Source organism: Varroa jacobsoni, unplaced genomic scaffold, assembly GCF_002532875.2.
Source record: "Varroa jacobsoni isolate VJ856 unplaced genomic scaffold, vjacob_1.0 scaffold_354, whole genome shotgun sequence".
In the NCBI taxonomy this organism is placed as follows: domain Eukaryota; kingdom Metazoa; phylum Arthropoda; class Arachnida; order Mesostigmata; family Varroidae; genus Varroa; species Varroa jacobsoni.
The window spans coordinates 31,584-52,810 of NW_019213256.1; the positions used below are offsets into that span (position 1 = coordinate 31,584).

The 21,227-nt window shown below is 39.3% G+C and overlaps 1 protein-coding gene across 9 annotated transcripts; it reads left to right on the forward strand.

Annotated features, from left to right (window-relative positions):
- The first annotated feature begins 1,253 nt into the window (after nt 1-1,253).
- Nucleotides 1,254-18,224, forward strand: LOC111259638 (protein O-glucosyltransferase 2). 9 transcript variants are annotated; one of them, XM_022831796.2, is made up of 10 exons: nt 1,525-1,975; nt 6,505-6,637; nt 6,821-7,066; nt 7,308-7,516; nt 12,513-12,655; nt 12,839-13,015; nt 13,287-13,493; nt 13,766-13,951; nt 15,734-16,036; nt 17,635-18,224. In XM_022831796.2, exons 3-10 carry the CDS (start codon nt 6,885-6,887, stop codon nt 17,788-17,790), a joined length of 1,563 nt encoding a protein of 520 aa, XP_022687531.1. In that variant the 5' UTR covers nt 1,525-1,975; nt 6,505-6,637; nt 6,821-6,884; the 3' UTR covers nt 17,791-18,224. The 9 variants fall into 9 exon arrangements, with proteins under 9 accessions (XP_022687534.1, XP_022687533.1, XP_022687531.1 ...); XM_022831790.2 differs by having other exon boundaries at nt 1,530-1,975; nt 13,766-13,975; XM_022831791.2 differs by having other exon boundaries at nt 1,530-1,941; nt 13,766-13,975.
- Nucleotides 18,225-21,227: the final 3,003 nt, after the last annotated feature.

Genomic DNA, 21,227 nt, shown 5'->3' on the forward strand with positions numbered 1-21,227 from the left:
ATGACTGGACAACAACGATATTGAGTAGACGCACAATGCAAGGAACGTTCCAAGCTATTTGAAACTGTCCTCTCATCACTTGGACTTTCGGCTCGAGGCCCTTTAGAGCCTTTTTTTTTTTAATATTCAAAACTTTTTACATATATCTTAATTATATCTGTGTTTTTATTTTAGATTGAAAGCGATAATAACAATATTCAGTACAGATAGATTAATTTACTTAAGTGTAATAATACGACCGCTTAGGTAATTTTCATTGAATGACATTATACGTCATCAAATTGGTATCGAAGTGACAGATAGACAAAGTGCCACGCCACAGGCTTAGTTAGGTAATCGACTTCTTCGACTGACTTCATACCTGTACTTAAATTGCACTTCCCAGGAACTACATTAACTTTTATTTTTTACAACACCAATAGATATTTTTTCGGTAAGGTCTTTCTCATCGATACGATGTACGCAGTACGATTTACCTACAAAAGTCTGTAGGTCGTATGTTAACTGTCCTAGGCAGTAAAATCATCTTTTACTCCATTTTACTCTTCGTTGCAAGTCTTTTTTCGCTTAGGCTCTCTATTTTTTTTATCAGTCGAAATCATTTTTCCATTCTTTTATATGCTATAATAATAATAATAATAATTATTATTATTGGTGGCGTTGTCTCGTGGACTAAAATTTTGTCTATTGGAATCAGCTTTCAAGCTACGGGGGTTGTAATAGACATTTGCGGTGAAACATTATCTTCGAGTGTAAAAAAACATAAAAACACCTTACTACATAAGATTATAACGCGTAATGTGTACACCATGGAAATTTGAAATTCAGCATGTAGCTTTGTTTCGCCACTCTATGTAGTTGAGGTATTGTAAAGTGGAGACGAACCTCATCAACCTCATCGGTGTTCTGTGAATGCCACCTGGTATCGGCTGCACAGACCCAGGCTTTTACAGACGAGAACAAGGCCGCCGTCAGGCGGACAATCTTCTGGGTCGCAGTTCATCAACGGAAAAAATACACGGAGCCAGATACCGTTCGATGATGATGGGTGGAAGGCAAAATCGGAGAGAGCAATGGTAAGGGACGAAGAGAGATTCCGAGATAAAGTAGAGGCAGTAGTAGCAGCAACAACAACAACAACAACGGCAAACCGACAACGATGAAGGAGCGAAAGAGCCGCGAAAAGATCTAACTGCTCTAACTTTTCTATTATTGCCCGATGATGCTTCTGTGGTGTCGGACAGCGATGCAGTGTTCCAGTATTCATTTTTCTGTTTCATATTAGTACGTCTTTACTACCAGGCAACGCAACGAACAACCGTTCGTCCCGTTTGAACGGGCTTTGTTTCGTCCCGTTGCTGTCTCCCTGACTGAGGCAGAGGCCGGCGACTGCTGGACCTGACACAGCCTTTGTAGCCGTTGGCCGCCCGCGCGGCGGATACCTCGCGCGTTCATTGGGCGAGATAAATTTCGTAGCGATGCTGCTGCTGCTGCTGCTGCTGCTGCTGCTGCTGTTGCTGCTGTTTGCACCCCGAAAGGGCGACAACCGCTTACTGTTTGACCGACAGAATGCTAGAGAGGTAGGCAGAGGGATGCCCACTGATGCTGCGTAACCGGCTGCTGGATCGTAGCGAGGTAGAACGAGACACAGACACGTCAGCAGTAAGCAGATCGCGTCGGACCTTTCCGGTGGCCTTGTTGACGGGCCAACGGCCAAACAAGCTGGTTGTAACCATTGTAGTAGTGCTTAAGACTTGTGAGGGGAGCACCAGCGATAACAGCAAAGCGATAGTGACCAGGTAAAACTTATCGGTTGTGAATGTTACCTATTTGTGCTGGCGGTGCTGTGGTAGCCGTTGAACTGAACGACCAGTCATTGTTGTGGGACTCCGATTAGCATCATCAGTCTCCGTACAAATATCGAGTTGTCCAATTCAAAAGGTGAACAGTCGTTTGTTACTGCCAGAGGATAAGGGTATGTTTTACGTCGCGCTATAAAATTCGCGTAAGCGGTGCCCATTGAAAATGGAGCCAGTGATTAAGAAGGTGACAGTTTGTCGGAGATATGGATAACGGGAAACTCTCATATAGTTCTCTGTTGTATGTTCTTGCTGGACTGAATTTAGTTAGAGGTGATTTTGGCCGTCTAAAGTTTTACGAACTTAACAACACAGCGTGTATTTTCCTCGAATCACGAAACTAGAATGAAAGGGTGTGTTTGGTGGAAAAATACGAAATGAATGAGTTACTAGCAATATAATCCGATGAGATTATTGAACCGGGAACAAACACAGGTATCCTAGGCCTCTAGACGACCTTTGCAACGGATGACATTTTATATCTACTACCAATGTAGAATCTATGTATACGATCATAGCAACACTTATACTGAAGTTACGCATGACTGAAAATATTCGTTAACTTGCATTAACGATACAGACTATCAATATTGCTCAACGTCTGCAATACACCGTCATATAGTTTTCAATCTTCACATAACCTATAGGAACAGTCACCGTAATAGAATTTGGAATTATATTCACAAAAAGAGTTACAGAAGCGCTAAAAAAGGCATTCAAGTGATACTATCTAAAGGCGTCACTGTTCATAACCGAGCCAGATGAATGAAGTAGACAGCGTAAGGACATGTCAAACCTGTGCTCATTTCACTATAAATAAAACAGTAGACTAATTGGGTCAATCCATCCTTGAAGAACATGTTCAGTCTGTTTACGTAAAAGTGAAGTCAGTCTGGTTACGTAAGAGCGAAGAAAATCATCCAACATCCATAAGCGTTATGTATATTAGAAGTTTGAGTAAAATATAGTTGTCTGCTTCAATTCAAACTGAATTTAGAAAAGTTTACTACTAACTTTTACTATGCACACAGATAGAATATTCAGATGATTCTAAAGTGTTGATTTCATATTAAAGTGTAAAATAACACATATGTTTTCTCAGCTTTACTGATATATTTGCACTCTTTTTTTAATGAAATTTTTATTCGGTATAACTATGGCTGGGCTTTGGTGATATAGCGTCTAGTCTTCAAGGCTTAGGTTCTCATAAGATGCTTAAGGTAAACCTTTAACTGTAAAAAAAAAAAAAAAAAAAGTTAAAAACAACAGTCCAAAAATATTTCATTGTCCGATCAATTCTGGTCGCCTAAAAGGGAGATTAATAATGTCATTGTTCCAGGTGATGCACGGCAAGAACTGAGTGTGCATACACCTTCGACACCGTCTTAAAAAAAAGTTCTCTCAATTTTTTCACTTACGAGATTGATCTCATCATCATCGCGGGTGATTTTGTCGCAGAGCTCATCTGTTCATTCTCTGGTTGTTCTTAAATTAGTCAACTAATAAAATCTTTTTGCTGCAAATAGAATTTGTAAGCTTGAGTTACTGAGCCAGCTCTATTTAGTGAGCATAAAAGCGCAAATCTTTCGTCTTTTGCCTTTGGCTACGACGCAGACCAAACGTTCCCTTGTAACCAAGGTAACAACTTTATTAATAGCCGTAACGTTCTGGGCAGATGCTCTTCTGCAGGTCGTTTTGCCTACCAAAAAGACTGGATGCGGCTTGCGAATTAACAACAAAAAATGCCTAGCTATGTTGTATAGTTATCCATTTTTAATAATAAACATCTGGCTGAAACTTTCCAACTGATCGATACGATACGATGACTTTGCTGTCAAAGCACAGCAGCAGGATTGGCGCTAAACGTTTATGTTCCCTTGTTGTTGACTCGTCTTTTTCAGTTATTCTAAAGCAAAAATGGGCTTTCAAGTTGACCTCAGGTTACGCCCCATGCAATGGAACGTATGAGACAGATCATGATCAGCGCTGAGGTCAGATTTGCCGATAAAAGTTTACTGTGCACGTTTTATTTGATCATAACGGATAATACGTTGTCTTTCATCGTTTCTGAAAGATTTCGTAACGTTTACTTTTTACTAGCCTATCCAGGCACATAGTTGTGCGAGACCGTTCTCACTACCTCGAGACACCCACTTCACCCTTATGTGCATATATATACATATAATACTGGATATAATTAATAATCGAGTAATCACTGTTTACTTACCACACACTCACACCCAGTTTATTCAGTTGGGCTATCGGCTTTGCTAGAGGAAAACATAACCATCTACTAGATACTATAACATCGCTTGAAAATGTTTTTCGTCAGATCCCGAACCCTCTTCCGCGAAGTACAAAATAACTATTGTAAGGTTTTTACACACATCAATTGAGCTACCGATATGACGGGAGTTTTATCTCTGACATCAACGGTACACTTAAAGTAGACCGAGTACTCGTTACCGGCAGGGAACAGCTGCAAATATCAACATACATCATGCGTTTTTACGATGACTATACGTTTTTAATGTTTTGGATTTTTTTTTTTTAAATTGTGGTTCTACGTCGTATTGTCTCTCGATAGTAAGAGAAAATTCGAGACAACATTGGCTGAGTTTTGTTGCGCGTTTTTTTGCACGGCGGCACCAGGGTTGCAAGCATTTAACAAAATGAATTTGCAAATTTGGTCTACTGTTTACGATATCGCTCTTGTTAAGTGATATTTTCGCACTCTTTTCCATTCTGTGATCAATTCGACCGGGTTTTTGGAGCTAGCTAGCTAACTAACGACATATCGAGCTCCTCCGCCTACATTTGCTATATACGTGTATACAGACTGAATTTCTTTTTCGAGTTTTATTTAAAAGGAACGATGATTTTTAGCTAATTATGTGTTTTCTCGCAGCGTAGTGTGCCTAAAGCTATATTCGGTTGCATAACGGCCTGTCCTAAATTTTGTGGCGTTGCAGAAGGCGGGCCTATTCGAAAGCGCGGCAACGGTTTTAGGGTGACACCACCCGGCTGCGTGTAAGAAAAGGCGGCCTTCCCCTAGTCGTTGGCAATGGCCAGCTCTTCCCTTCTTCAATCGACACCAGCGGCAGATCGCCTTAGTGACCCCGTTGTTCACGTGCATCTTGTATGTGGGTGAGCAGATTGGGTCAATACGAGCGATAGTTTCTACTAGTTCAGCCGGTGATTATGTGATGTTGTATCTGGATAAACAGGCAATCGTTGGCTACAATGGATTCATAGAAAACCCACACCTGCTCAAACATCCATGAGCTTGGTGATGGTATGTCCAGTAAAGGGCACCTAAAAACATATTAGAGTCAGTTTCAACATTAAGTGTATCGTAATAGCTCAGCGTGAACGTATTAATACAATTATATTTTTAAGAAATAGGTTCCAATCCGCCTTGCTCACTAGGCATCATAGGACATTTTATTGGGCCGGTGTGATGAATCAGGTCTCGTAGGCCGCTCTCGTCGCTAACGATTGGGAATTGGCCCTCTGAGAATGATGCTTGGAAGGAATCACGAAGTATTTATCGGCGTACGTGTACAAGAATACATTTGGTTAGTTTAATGTTAACTTAGTCATTGGTGCCCAAGTAAGATTAAGCTGCGTTCATGATAGCTACACTCACTGTTAATGTTGAATTGTTTTTGCTGTTTTATTCATTTCAATACATGAAAGTAACAGGGAATAAGGCTCATTTTTCGTCGACATCGTTCCCAATTAAGTAGCTTAAGTTTGTCGATTTAATAACTTGTTCCATGTATAGTACGATCATGTATTTCACTTTAGGACTAATGGCGTTAGTCCGTCTTCTTCGCACAAATAAGTGGACGAACGTGTTTTCATCCCTGGACCGTAACACTGATCAGTATATCTCTCATTGACTCTCAGTTTGATTACAGTATGTCCGTATGTTAGTCTATTTATGAAGGTTCATTTAGTTCCTCCTTATGTCGATAGAAAGCCCATACACGAACATACTAGGTATCAACGCTCGTTCCGCACTCGAATCATCGTGGGTTAAAAAATTTTAGATGTTGCTTAGCTTGACAGCCTCCATTCATAGAATTCTCTCTCAAAATTATAGCTCTCTTAGGAAAGTTCCATCAGATATGCTCATTAAGATACGATAAATAAAAAATTAGTCCACTATTATTTTCTGCGCAGCGCAGGAGTCCTTTACAGAGACACTTCTAAACTTTTTTTCTAAATACCTAAAAAGAGTTCTAAATCTCTTTCGATTGTTCAAATATATATAGACAGTACAATAGAAACTTAGTTCTGGAGTTCCTTTAGGGATTAAGGTCGAGGATTTAAGGAAGAATGATCTGGCATTCTTGAAAACAGCTGGTCACAATGTGTCAGGTAGGTCGATCTAATTGGCCTGAGGCCGAGACGCCAAAGAAAGTCGCCGCCGAACAAAAAAACATCCCGAAATCTAAGCTCCAGTTGATTGGAGCCGCAGAAATAAAATGTCAAAAGGAAACAAAATAGTCGACCGTCAAGGAAGAAGTGCCGTTCGTTTATAGAGGGTCAATACGTATGACTGCTTATAGCATTCTGCTCTGAATAGATTTTGTGGCTTTTATTTATTTACGTGACAATCTTTCGCTCCTTATTCTAGAATATTGTGTCCTGCCTGATCCTCGACCTCACGACTTCCGTCTTCAGACTCCCTTTGGATTTTTATGCTACTACAAGAAAGGTCAGAGGATGTGCACGTTCAGTTCCGCGGCTTCGCAACCTACTCTTTTCTGGTAATTTTCTCAAAGATAACAATCCTCTGTGTCAGAAGCGATTCCGTTTGTAAAAACACTTTCCTCGTACTTGGACAACGCGATGCCCCAAAGCGCAAGTTAGTTAAGGTCGCGTTCCGTAACTTTCGGCCAGGTTAAGCTATATTAAACTATGTAGTGATAATAATTCCGCTATGATTACAGGCGTAACGGTATCAAATCAGCTTGACTACTACCATCGCGGTTGGCTCGTGGACCGAGTTTTCCGATGAGTACGCGGCAGGTTGCGATGTGTTCCGTACAGCTACTCTATGCCCTGTTGGCTTCGGTGACTTTTGCGGAGCGTGAACCGCCCTTGCGCGCGATTGTCTGGGGCCCAGGGTTACGAGGCGACTTTACCTTGCCCGTCAGATATATATTTATTAAAATCCAAAACAAGAATGGCAACAGGTAATAATTTGTTTTTAAATTAGTATGTACCATTCTAGAAGTGCCTCATCTATCATGATTGGGAATTCACCTAGATGTAAATGTACATGGGCAATAAAAAAAGCACCACATGCTCTCCTGAGCACCACAAATGTTTTGGCGCAACAGGAGGTTTTCTCGTACCAAAGTTAAGACGGCGGTTATGGTTTCTCGCAGCTACTCCCCATTCAGTTAGCGAGCATGTACGAAACGTTCATTTCAGTTTGCCTGAGGTTTCACCGTCTGACCTATTCGTTGAGTTCCGTGACGCATCGTCAGGTTCAATAAAACAGTTCCAAGCCGATTTGCTTCGAACAGCGGAAGGAAACACCAGCTTTCTCTATCGCTACCGCCCTCACAACTCGTACCCGGGCAATATTGTATTCAACGTTTTCTACAAACGACAACGTCTAGCCAGCGAAACCATCAACGGTATTTACACATTGGCCCGCCTATAAAAATATTAATATGACTTGTAGATAACTGTTTGTAAATAGTTCGATTCTCTAGCTAAGAAGTATTCATGTAGACAGGATACGTACCTATCAGTGCCGTCACAGCAAAAGTACTAATGCTGAAAGAGTCCTTTGCGCTTGTACTAGAATTTTTTTTACAAGTTAATTTAGCAGTTTAATGCTAATGAGAAACACTATTGCCGAACGAAATGTATCAGTGTACGTCCCTTGAATATCTCACTTAAGCCAATGTGTTGTTTGTTCAATTATTTTTGGCTATGCCTAGGTAACGGGTTGAAGGTTACCGGTTTATAAAGGCGAATATTGATATTATTAAGACCCACTTGTGTCTCACTAATATCGACTAACAGCTTTCATATAGTTTACCTGATGGCTTTGCATTGAAAAATGCAAAACATTGCTATATAATGTAAGCAAAACATTTAACAATTTACATTACAAACTAAATTGATCCATTGATTGCTCGTTACGTTTGAGAACATTTTGTTGTCTCCCGCGGGTATGAAATGGTATGTTGTGGAGTAAAGTGCAGTACTTAGTTTCTCGCCCGCAAATGTAGGGTGGTAGAAGGTTGTTTGACGATGCACAACTATCGGTAGAATGAAATTTATAAACCTTTGTTAAGTAGACCACAAAGATGACTGCGTGACAATATATCGTAAAAACATGCTCTTGTAACTGTGTGCGTACGAATAGCATACAAAACAAGGGGAGGACACAGGTCCATTGCACGCGCTAAAGCCAACGAGTGGCCAAAGGTTTTCGTTGCTGGGGCCCGATGACGGTCAGAGAAAAAAAATCTGCGAGATCGGTGTAAAATGCTACTGCTGCTAATAGATAATACTGACAGCTAGCTAGATTATTTATGCGGCTCACTGAATCCAACAAAACAGTGATAGTGAACTTAACAATCCACATGGAGTTTCACTTGTGATTAACCTTCTGAACATCTATAGAAAACCTATAGAAATTCTGTCCGGTCAAAGCGGTGTGTTGATACTCTGAGTGCTACGAGTTGGCAGGCCAACTGACGGCACAGCTCCAGGTTGTCTGGCCGCCATTCCTAAGAACTTGCTAACAGTAATCCTAGAAACGTATCCGCGCCCTCGGGGCACCAACTAGGCGCCATGCCTGGCCGCAAGTGTTCGATGACTTAAAGCGCCTAAACACAATGAAAATAAAATCTTGAAATCTGTATGCGTTGTGAAACCTAGATTTGAAGTATTGCCTGTACATAGAACAATTCCACAGCTGCCGTGAAAGTGAAGCGTCGGCTGAATTGGGCATCAGGTGACGCTGTTTCGTCTGTTCAGTATCGGTTGTTATAATGGTTACCGATCAGCTAATAGCAGTGCTGAACCACGTCACCTGCCTTGTAAGTTGTGTGATCTTATACTAGAAGGGACTAGATTAAATAAAGGGTTTCGTTCATTTAATAACGTTGTATAAATAGATAAATGCTGATTCTGAGGAAGACCAGCAGTTGAATAGGGATATCCAAAGGGGTATGAAGGGCATCAAACTCAAATAACACAACGCTCGTTATGGGTGACAAGGTGCTCGGACCGCCGAATAAAGGGAACAAGTAGGCTGACCAAACAGTTCTACATGTCGGCTATGCACGAAACCAAATAGCCAGTGTAGTCAAATTCGCGGCCCTTTCAAGAAACTAAAGGCGGGATTGCTCGATGTCAGTAAAAACGATACTGAAGTTCCAGAAAATCAATGAAGCACCGGTCTGTTGCAACCATAAAATAGAATAGCGACATAATTAAGATACTGCGCGTTAGTGAATAGCGGCTGTTTCACTTCACAGAAGACACCCGCTTTGTCTCTATACAGATCTACCTCTGGAGAAGGCAAAGCGGAACAACGCAAGCGTCGTAGAATGGCACACGTCCAAAACGATCATGGACAGCTCGTCCAACCGCTCGTACACACAAAGGATCAATCACAACCTCGTCGGCTACAATTACAACACGGATTGCAATGAAGCTTAGAACAAAAGAAACAACAAGAGGCGCAGGGCTTCGGAGAATTGTTTGCCATCCAACGCTGTTATGGACAACCATTTCAGCTGTTTGCCAGTGTCTGGGCAGAGCCACACAAAGAAGGCGAAGGAAACTAGGTATACAATTTAGGCATTAAAACTGAAGCTGACACCATAGAATTGTTAATAGATCATTCCTTTATTACTACCACCCAGCTCTGCCCAATTCTATGCAGCCATCAGCCCGGCACTCGTATCTATGTTACTAGCTGTGCCAGCAAGAGTATCGTCGTATTCTACAATCAGCGCCTTCCTGGGTACAATATAACTTGTCCTGAATGAAGCCACTGTCCATTCGTCTAGACATACGTAGAGAGAGAGAATCAATGTTACTACAGGTGACCTTCGTCCGTCCGGAACGGGAGGCATTAGCGAAGTAGTAGCGAAAACTGTTCGGCTGCTGTTTAACCAGAGTAGACAAAAAAGGCAACATTTGTCACCGGTGATTTCACCGGCAGAATCGATCGGTCGAAACAACTGCGTTTTAGGAAGCGCTATAGTACTTTGCTATGCGAAGCGTAACGGCTTTTCGTGGCCCAGCATTCGTAGGACCCGTAGGAGTTTCAACGATAGACTTATTTGCCACAAACGTTACCAAGGAGCAGCATGTTCGGTAACAACTTAGTCAAAATGCCTTATTAACCTGGCGTGCATATGACGTTCAATATACAGAGCGACCAGTACCCGATTAACAAAGGTCTTAGATGTTAAACATCAACGAGACATTACTAGCACTGTTTTACTATGTAGTACCTTCCTCACATCGACCAGCTGCATAACCTTCAAACGATCCCAACTTGCTAGGCTGTAGGATTCTATAAAAATCTTGTGCGAAAAACGTGAGACGAATGTCTCGGAAGACGCTTCGCGCGCCCTCTGTGCACAGCTTGGGTACACCGGCGATGCTAGACTATCGTGAAGCGTTGCAAAACGAACGGTACTACTTTCGTACTCGTAAATCGGCAATAGCGCGCGCGAGATTTCGATTTTTGGATGAGAGGGAAACAATGCTAAACCGTTCTAATCAACTTTTTTTGCCTTAATTTCTGTGGACTTATTCTAAGGTCCATGTTATCGAAAGTTACTCTAAACTGTCGATTCCAGTTCATGTTACACACATCTCATTGGTTTATTAAGAAAGTTATTTAAACTTTTCGGACTGCTAAATAACTCCAGACAATGATACGTGTTACCATTATAATACAGCAATCATGTAAACGTAGTTAGCTATATTGAATAGCTACAAACATCTTTTTTAATATCTCTTTGTGAAATCTTGATTGAAACATGTGAAGTTTGCATAGATAATATTCTTCGGATGCACGCTATTATCGTTTTAGACAGTTGTATTATATTTGGTACGGCACAAGTTATAATTTTAATATTTATATAATTGTATACAAATTATTATAATTATATAATACGAGAAGCTTACACCTACGTTATTATTATCACGATCTTAATAGCCGAAAGCAGAAGAATTCAGGATTTGTAACGCCAACGCCAATAGCCATATTATCAATTGAGGGCATGTGACGAAAACACAATCAAAAATAAAAACGACGATTTCAGAAGTTACATTGCATAAGCTGCGTTAGATGCCAGACTGCTTAACAACGGGTACCTGATTATTGGAAAGATTTCCGATTTTACGAAGTTACTTTGAACAATAAGTTATTGTAGTCTTGATTGCATTATGGAACGTTACCTGTACTGAGGCCTACTTCTGTTAGGGACCAATCGTCTACAGAAAAACTATCATCATTCCAAATCATCTATCCATAAACCATTCTTTTCCCGTAGCTTCATCATTTCTCACGTTTCGCCTCATTGGTTTTTCATTGGCCTGCATTAAGCTTTCGGCATTTAATATTTCAATGTTTGGAGTTTGGCTATCAGTAAAACGGTATCCATGTAAGTACCGTCGCTATAGAAATAAACACCATTTTCGAATGGCCCATTTTATGGACCTGACCAGTCCATTTCGTTGCCTTCTATGTGCTTCATAAGCGTAAGGTAGGGCAACAACAAAATTTGCCTTTCTGATATAGTATTTCTCTTCATGTTGGCAGTAAACACCATCGACAAGCCTGTATACGTATAACATGGGATTAATATATTTGCCTCCGTTATCTTTCCAAACCCCAACCAGCAGCGCGGGGGTAGTTAGCTTGCTCTGAAAGCATCGACGATAACAAGTAAGAATATAGCAGTAATGCTGAACATAATCACTGCGGCTAGCTCTAAGCGTGAAGAAGCTACATGAATGGGGCGGGGGGACTAAATGAGAAATAACACCAATTTGTTTTCTATGCATTTTAAATTTTCAAATGGGCTAAAAAATCAGATCCAGCTTCATCGACTTACCAGAAGCGCTTCTGCTGCGTGCATTGTGTTAAAGAACCCCGTCATACGCTTCTCAATTCTCCTGTAAGTCAAGGATGTATCTGCATAGTTCATGCAGGTATTTGAAGGAAATACGTTGCACGTAGGGATTATAGATGATGCAAACGGCGACAACATGCTGTCAATACGATCTAGACTATTTTGTTTGAAATTTTATACCTAGAAATAATATGATTTTGTAAGACAATTACGCGCCGGTACTAAATTAGTTACCTCTTAGTTTCCTATAACATAGAATTGCGTGCCTCTGATCTATATGACTGTTAGCAAGTTCCACTTAAAACTATCCTGTACACCGCTTGAATCATCATTTAACATTCCTCAAAACAAGTGACAAAATGCATTTACTTTGCAGAAGTATATTTCGAGGATAACCATTTTAAGACTGAAAACCAACGGTTGTCGTATCGGTACTTAAAAAAAATACGTATCCTTTTTTTTCATTCAAGTAAGTATTCCTTACTACGGAAAAATCTTGTTCTTTCTTAAATTGTAGGGCCTATCTACTCTGAAGAATGCGATTGTCCATCAGGAACTCAGAGGTGGTTAATGGACCAGGCCCGTTGCCCGCCAATAAGCCCCCAGATTCTCACAGACCTCAAACCGTTCCCCATAATTCGGCCGGAATACAATCGTAAGGTAGAGTTTATACTGGAAAATCTCGACATCTTTATTGTCTTAACATAAAAAGGAAAGGATTCATTGTCCTTGTAAACGGCCTACTGGTATCTCTTCACTAAAATTACAAACACAGACGTATTTTATTTATGACACCAGCATTACAATCGTTCATGCCTTGGTCTTTTGGGAGTGACTCGTCAGGTTCGTGTTGCGATCTGCACTGACCAACAGGTAATGCAAACCTTTTACGACCTGCCCTATTCTGTGTCCGTCTGCAACTATATCATTAAGCAAAATCGCATTTACCGAAAATGTATGGGCGAGTACGTGGGATTCACCATGTTCGTAGACGCCATCCTCACTAGCCTCGTCCGAAAGGTCTGTCCCTTTGAGAGCGTTTGTAGAAAATATAAACGCTAATATATATATATATATATATATATATATGCAGTACAATTTCCAAGTAAAAGTATTTTTTTGCATATGAATTCTCCTAGCAATGGACCTTGATGTACGCCAGGTACTATTACGTACGCCAACAAAAGAGCAGCCCACAGCTAAAAGGATATCCATGAAGTTCGCATGACGCCAACATGACACGTTTCGGAAAGTGATCAGGGAATAGATTATTGTCGTTTGCTGCCCGCAGGTAAAACTGCCTGATGTAGACTTCATAGTGAATCTCGGAGATTATCCACTCGCAAAACAGGACGAACAGCGATATTCGCCTCAAATTCCGATCCTCTCTTGGTGCGGCTCTGAAGATACTCGTGACGTAGTAATGCCAACTTATGAATTGGTCGAGGCTTCGGTCCACATGATGCGTCGCGTGGCCCTCGATATATTTTCTGTACAGGTTAGTGACCTGTAAGTGCAAATTAAACACATCGCGTCAGTTCGCATAAGTCGCTGGCTCGCGAATCAATAGATTCGCTGAGCCAGCGACTTACCATTGTGCTCGTTTTAACGTTAAACTCCAAACGTAATTGGCTAAATGTTTATATATATATATATATATCGTAAGTTATACAACTTCAGAAGCTGATTCACGGAAATTTGATGGGAGCAACGAAAAATTGCGTATTTGTCTTTTAAGACATATAAATCGTCTATGACGTTGACGTACAGGATCGAACAAGTCATCCGTTTGAGAGTCGTTTGCCGAGTGCGTTTTGGCGGGGTCGGGATTCTCGCGAAGAAAGACTGCAGCTAGTAAAACTATCTCAAAACGAGCCTCATTTGCTCAATGCGTCGATAACAAATTTCTTTTTCTTCCGCGACCAAATGAGCAAATTCGGGGGCAAAACTCCCCACGTGAGTTTCTTCAATTTCTTTCAGGTAAAGCATCAGAGGACATTATGAGAGTTTTATAGCAAATGTTTAGTGCATGCAGGCTTCTTACTCGGTGGAGGTATTAACATATAAAAAACAGTCAGGTAGCTCGATAGCGCTTCATCCTGCTGACAAGGATCAGCTTCAACACAATACAAAGTACTACTTAGCATTAACTACACTGTGGATAAGCCTAATATTTTATTTTTTTTTTTAATATTCAATGCTTCCGGGTAACAGATGATCTGTTTTCGTGTTTCCAGCACCTAAATTTTTTGAACGAAATTGCATCCCATGCATGGTATTAGGTCTAAGGCCGGATTTTGTCTCATGAATTGTTTATAGAGCCACAGTCTCATACACAAAATCAGGTCTGCTTCAAAAACAAAATTTCCTGCATGTATTAAAAGCGACATTTATCACGACGATTTTTAGTCAAGGTAACCTCGAGTACAGCATCAATTCAAAACCTAATTTATTCATCAATCATTTTCAAAATATTCCGTCTTCAATCCGTAAATAACTTTCTAGTGGTAACCATGCGTTAGCATATATTGGTTAATACAATATCGACGTGTAAGTACGCTTACACAAAAAATTTAGAAAAATTAAATTTTATCAGGCTGAAGTACACAAAAATGTTCGAAAGATGCGAAAAGACCTAAAATTCTGAAAAACACGATCGGTTAACTTAATCCAGACAGCCCCATAGGCTATACATACTTTTCTTTGATTAATTCCTGTACAAAAATCCAACACTCCAGGAAATTGCTTTTTAAGTTATTTTGACCAATATTCGAGCTTTTTCAAGCTGGGACGTCATGTTTTTTGCGGTTGACCTTACAGTAACCTCTTTTGGACTTTTCGCGAAGCTGCATAAAGGCATGTAATAAGAATGTATATCGTTGATGCTGGGCAGAAAAGGAGACTCTTATTGCTAACGGGATCTATCCAGTATGAAGATGCTGAATAAATCCGCTCACGGTTACCATATTTTATTTTTGTCCCTTTTAAAAAGATCTTTTCCTCAACATTATCGGCTTCGGACAAGCACATTCGGGAAACCAGCGGCAACAAGTCCAAAAAAATACTAATCGATGCCTAACACCCTACATGTGCGATAATTTGAAGTGACTTGTCCATCGTATAGTCGGCATACCCACCAAGAGGGAAGTAAACAATCATAAAAAAGCTCTAAACAATATTATGTAGTTTCACAGGTGCTAATGGCTATCTGAGAACCGATAATTCGATAGAGGAGAATTTTTATAGCATTACGTACTCGGAAGAAGTTCGAAATTATATAAATATGTACGCATATTTGTGTATAGATCATATGTAAAAAATTTAAAGCGCCACTTAGATGTAGCTTCATAAAAAGCCACTACCTGATTTAATTTAGACAAACCCATGCAATCTGCAAAAAGGTTTGTTCAACCGATAGGAGAATAACCGATACCATATTGGTATTTTTCGTCATTCCTCCTTAATAGTCAATCAAAATCGCTTTGAGTATATTAGTAGTGAGTCCTAGATTGTAATTAATTTTCTTTAGCACATTTCGGGTATTTAAAAAAATGAATTAATGGAACTTTAAAGCATGCGTAACTTAAGTTGTGTATTTCAATTTTAAAAACGTTCGAATAAATAGTAAGTGCTTCCTTCTTTTCCGACGTCTTTGCATGGATTATTCGTGTGCTTAACCTACGGCCAAATCGGTCAACTCGGCTGTTGTTAATGCTTTTTTTTTTTTTTTTTTTTTAGCACAAGTATCAGGTCAATGTGGATGGTACAGTGGCTGCATACAGGTTACCTTTCCTTCTGGCTGGAGGCAGCACTGTCTTTAAGACACATCCGACGCCATTTTACGAACATTTTTACCATCTACTCGAGGAGAATGTAAACTTTATTGGCGTCCGGCCAGACCTTTCGGACCTAATGGATAAGATCCGTTTTTGTCTCAACAACGAAAAGCACTGCGCACAGGTGGCACGCAATGGACGACAGTTGGTCAACGACCATTTGCTACCACATCTAATCTATTGTTATTACGTACAATTGCTTCTGGTAAGTTTAATATAATTATATTTCTCTAATAATTATTTGGTATCGTATTTCTTGTTATATATATAATAAGGTGTTATATATATATATACTAGAGGTGGTGCGCTCAAACTAGGTAACTTCTGGCGAGTTCTAGGTCGTACCAAGCATGTATTCATCTACTCTTGGTACCAAGGGCAAGCCACTTCGTTCTAGAATAAAAAATCAGAACGTCGTCTTTAGAACTAGAGGGAAGGTCAGTTATTATCTGGTCTTTTCGTAGCGGATGGATCCCGACTGAGATTGAAAAGTTATTGAAAACATAACGGTCTACATAAATCTGAGAAAGGCTCTCATGAGTTAAACTAAGAGGTCTCCAATAGAATTTGAATTTGAAACAATCAAAAAGTAACTGCAAAAACATTTTTGATACAACTAAAAGCTATTTTAGAGAAGAAAATAAGTAGCAATTAGATATTTCAAATGAGCTCTACTGGTGAGTCTTTTTGAGACTTTTTGTTTTTTTGCGCCTTTGAACTTCTTGGGTATTTTGAGCCTTTTTATTTTTGAACAGTTGGCCTATTATCAGCCCAATTTTTTTACAAAATATAGAAGAAGTATTTGGAAGATGATTTGTGAGCTTAGCTTCCGAATCGAAGCTGTAATCACGAAGGATGGTAGTTATATATTGAATAAACACGAACTCCAAAAATGACACGTAGAGAAATTCGTTGAAATATCTGTTTTATTTAGATACAGTTTGGGAAATAAAGTGCAAGAAAAGTCTTACCTCACACGTGCCCGCCACGTATATATATATAACATGCAACAGAACCGCTACTTCGGATACCTATATACATACATATACAGAGTGAGGCAAGCATTCTTTATGTCAGACTCCATTTCACATTGGCTAATGCAGCAGGAGATGCGAAAATGTTTAATATATTCAAATACTCCGTAGTGTGCTTATGAAGAAATAACGAAAAATCTACTAAATCTCTAAAAAATACCTGTTAAAAATGTGTTTACTTTTGCTACTCTAACAAATGTGAAGTGAAACTATCCAACTGTCAAGAAACTTTTATTTCAACCTCACGGTCAAAAAGTAATAAAAATAGGCAAATCCTAGCAGCCTAGTCCTTCTTACTGTGTATTTATGTATATGCTTATGTTATTCACTGTTATAAGGGGAAACAACTATTAATATTTGTACTTCATTGATGAAATTTATTTTTGGGAACTTGATATAAAGGTGCAGTATCTTAAATGTGTGATTTGGAATAGGGAAATGAAGCTACCACTAGTAGCAGTATATTGAAACTAAGCCAGTCGTCTAAAGCAATGCTTATGGGGAATAGCAGACGTCTTCGCTAGCTTATTGTTGTAAGCGGTCGGAAACTAGCCACCGCCAATATCTAGGGACTTGAATAACGCAGAAATCGACCACTTAATACGTTACAGTTGCTATGAGTAACCACACGATGAATACATTGTTATGAAGCTGAGAGCGGACACGGAGACCGATGACTGACATACATTATTTTTATCCGCTCCGCAGACCTGCGCTCGAAGTTTCAATTCACATATGACAAATACCCTTTGTGTGAACATTTTTATAGGAATTCGCGACACGTATTGAAGGTCCAGTGGAAGTTCCTGATGGGATGAAGCATGTGGACCATAGACAAGATAGTAATTGCAACTGTTTTTCAGTTGCAAGAAGTAGTAATCACTATAGGCCATTAAATAGGACTTCATACAGGAAGGAATTGTGACAGCTCTTCATGCAGAAGGTGAAATCACACAGCAGGGATTGAACTGGCAGTTGTTTAAAATGTAAGCATTGCAGGTTATTCTAAGTTTGCTTAGTCATCATTTTCATGTCACTTGTACATCTATTAAGACCAATATCCCAACACGGACGTAGTGTTAAATTGTATACACTCCTATAACAACACCTAAGCAATGTAATATACAGACGTTATACGATGCCAAAGCGAAATAGTATTAGACTCACATATAGAAGGCTGATGTTATATATATGTACATAGATATATATGTATACATATACAACGATTTGTTTAGAACGAACGCTTAATGTTTTCGTTTTATATGTATATATATATATATATAATTAGCAGGTTTTTGTGATAAATTCGTATTCACATCTAATAAAGAGAGTGAATATGTGTTATGGTTAAAACCACAAGAGGTTTGTTTTTAATGATTATACTACAGTTATCAAAGCCATTACTGTGGCTCGTTAAGCTCTCGTACTTTTTTATTGCTTGAATGATAAAAGAAAAAGGGTGGTACCGGGTCACAGTCATTCAAATCGCAACGGATAAACGATCACTGCAACCTAATACAGATCATATACCTCTCTGCGAAACCTAGTAAGGCTCTTGTGTTTTGTAATACATTCCCCTTGAATTTCTGTACTAAAAATTGTATTATGGAATAGTAACGGATACTATCAAAAGGCTCTTGGGCTTTTTATACAGTACATAGTATGCCAAGTTTAGGAACTCCATACATAGGTTCTTGGCCTCATAAAGTGTCTCATAGCTCCCGACTCTGGAGCCCTATTGAGCCTGAATACAATAGCTGTGTACGCTCGGCCTCATAGCAACATAAAAGCAAATAATCATTGACATTTAGTAGCGTATTGCTTTGATAAGAGACATCTATCCAATCAAAGTTAGTTCTTTAACGGTCTAATATATCAAATCATGGCTATCATCCTCGTGTACAAATAGATATTTTTTAAGAAGATCAACAAAATCTTCCAGATGTCCAGATACCAATACGATATCTATGTAGAACTAATCCATAATGCGTCCGGACAGATTTCTCATGCGAGACAAAATCTGTGAACGATGGGTAAGACGTGCTAATAAAGGGTCCGCAAATAAATGCTCTTAGATACAACACGTACTGCAAGAGTAAGTTATCCAGTTAATTTCAACATATGAATATCTAAAACCTATTGAATATATAAAAATGTACTCTGTTTGAATTACGGTCATATTCCTATCGGCCGCCGTTACCTTAAAATATGGCTACAAAACTTAACAATGCTTACACATCGTAAAGATTTCGCACAATGTATGCAGACCGACGAGTATATGTACGACACTTTGAGATTGAACCGTCCCAAAATGTCGTACTTATTTTTTATTTATTGCATTCATTCTGTAAAACACAAAAAAATACAAACCTGATAGTGCAAGAATTAAATCTGTCGTGGAAAGCGTAAAAACATTTTCGGGGTCTTCGATTCCGTCATTTGATTGCATGTAGGAACATGACGCTTCCAATTGTTATTGAGAAAATGTATTATTTACTCAAACGACTTTAGCATCTCGTTCCCAGCTTAAAACTTGATTGAAGTGGAATCAATAGCCACAAATGATCAATTGTCCTAATAAAATACGCAAGGCTTGTATTCAGTGATAGCAAGGTTGGCCTACCTGTCATCGTGTTGGGGTTGACGAAGCGGCTGCAAATCACAAAATTGCATCGCGCGAAATGTTATCACCTATCATTTTGCCAAGCAAGAATTGATCATTATCGCAATTTCATTTCTTCCAAATTTCCGAATCGTGGCGGCCTAGTGACGCTTAAAACATGACCACAAGCAAAATAAACATAACAAAAATGATGTTCTTGCTGTGTTTATTTTGAAACAAAGTTCGTTATTGAAACCCCCTTAAGCAGAATGTGATTTCGAAAGACAATAACCCGGTATTTTTAAGCAAAGAAACATAGCGATTGGACTTATCGGCTGACGTGCTAATTGCTGGCCGCATCCTGGTGGCGTTCATGCCACTGGCGATGATTGATTGTAATTATTATTGGCCCACCTGTTGAAGTTTAGTCAAGCACTTTGTTCTGACCAACATGGCTCTACAACGACCCAAAACCGTTACGTATTGCAGCTTTTCTCTGTCAGGATTCCTGTAAGCTAGGTACGACTGAACCATTTTACGGCTATGCGCACTCTGCTTGCCTACTAATTCAAGCTAACCTAAACATAAAGTAGGTGATCTAACATGGTTTTATTAGCAAGTGATCGTTTAATGGGCATCATGAAACTTGCAATAATAGATTTGTATGTCTTCTAGTAAAAATATATATTTTCAATACCAATGAAAGTACATACTCAGCAGCACATCTGATTCATATTTCCCAAAAAAAACTTAATCACTCCTTCGTATTGCTTGACTGTTGTAGAATACATCTGCATTTTCTATGTTCATTTAGAATTTCACAATGATCGTATTAACTAATTAATCCGAATCAAAAACTTATTCAATTCAATATGAAATTAACTTGGTACAGAAATGATTACTGGTTTAAGATTATCACCATAACCGACAATCGAAGTTCCCAAATTCGTAAGCCGTGCAAGGTCTTGAACGCGCCAATCTTCATGTTAAAATGCCTGTTTGAGACCGGTGCTGAAAGCTCAGAAAAATATTGTGGTACATCAATATTTCAAAAATAATTCGTTATAAATTATAGCCGGTTAACTTCGTTTGAAGTTTACTTGAGCATTTTTAGGCTTAACAAAAAAAAAAAAAGGCTGTACAACGAGATTACAAATAATAACTCGAATCGTAGGTATATGGCTGTCCAGAAGCTGCCAGGGTGCCAACACAAGCTTGCACATCTGCTAAGAAACAAACAAGCAAAATAATTCTAATCAAATAAACTAGACGTCCACCCAAGCGTATTCAGACGGCAAGGTCGACTGCCTTACAGTTCTCGAAAGAACAGGCTTCTGCTTAGGGTATCCATAGGCTGAAGAAGTAAGTGCGCGTACCAAATCTCATACCCGTAACAAGCTAATAGCCATGTACTTTAACATCAAATAATGGACATGGCCCAGTGCCAACAATTTGACAACTTTCATTTTTCATATTGTCAACGAAAGAAAATTTGTGCCAAGTAATCTTAACATGCGTTCCTGTCACAAACAAACGGTAAGCCTATATTTTAGCCCACTGCTATATATTTTCAATTTTCAAAAAAAACAATTTCAAAATCGACGTTTGAAAGCTGTTGGATCTGTCAGTGACCAATGCACGTACTTTTTGCCCTTGAAAGAATATGCAACAAATCCCTATACCACCCGCGGTTTAAGAAGCCAATACGAGTCAGTGATTGTTTTAGGTAAATTAAAAATATATACCGATATCGCTAGCAT

Excerpts from the sequence above, each read along its gene's own strand:
- LOC111259638 (XM_022831790.2), top strand. The coding sequence starts at position 6,885 with ATGAGTACGCGGCAGGTTGCGATGTGTTCCGTACAGCTACTCTATGCC. Across the intron at positions 7,067-7,307 it reads CAAAACAAGAATGGCAACAG|TTTGCCTGAGGTTTCACCGT; the intron begins GTAATAATTTGT and ends CGTTCATTTCAG. Across the intron at positions 7,517-12,512 it reads AGCCAGCGAAACCATCAACG|GGCCTATCTACTCTGAAGAA; the intron begins GTATTTACACAT and ends CTTAAATTGTAG.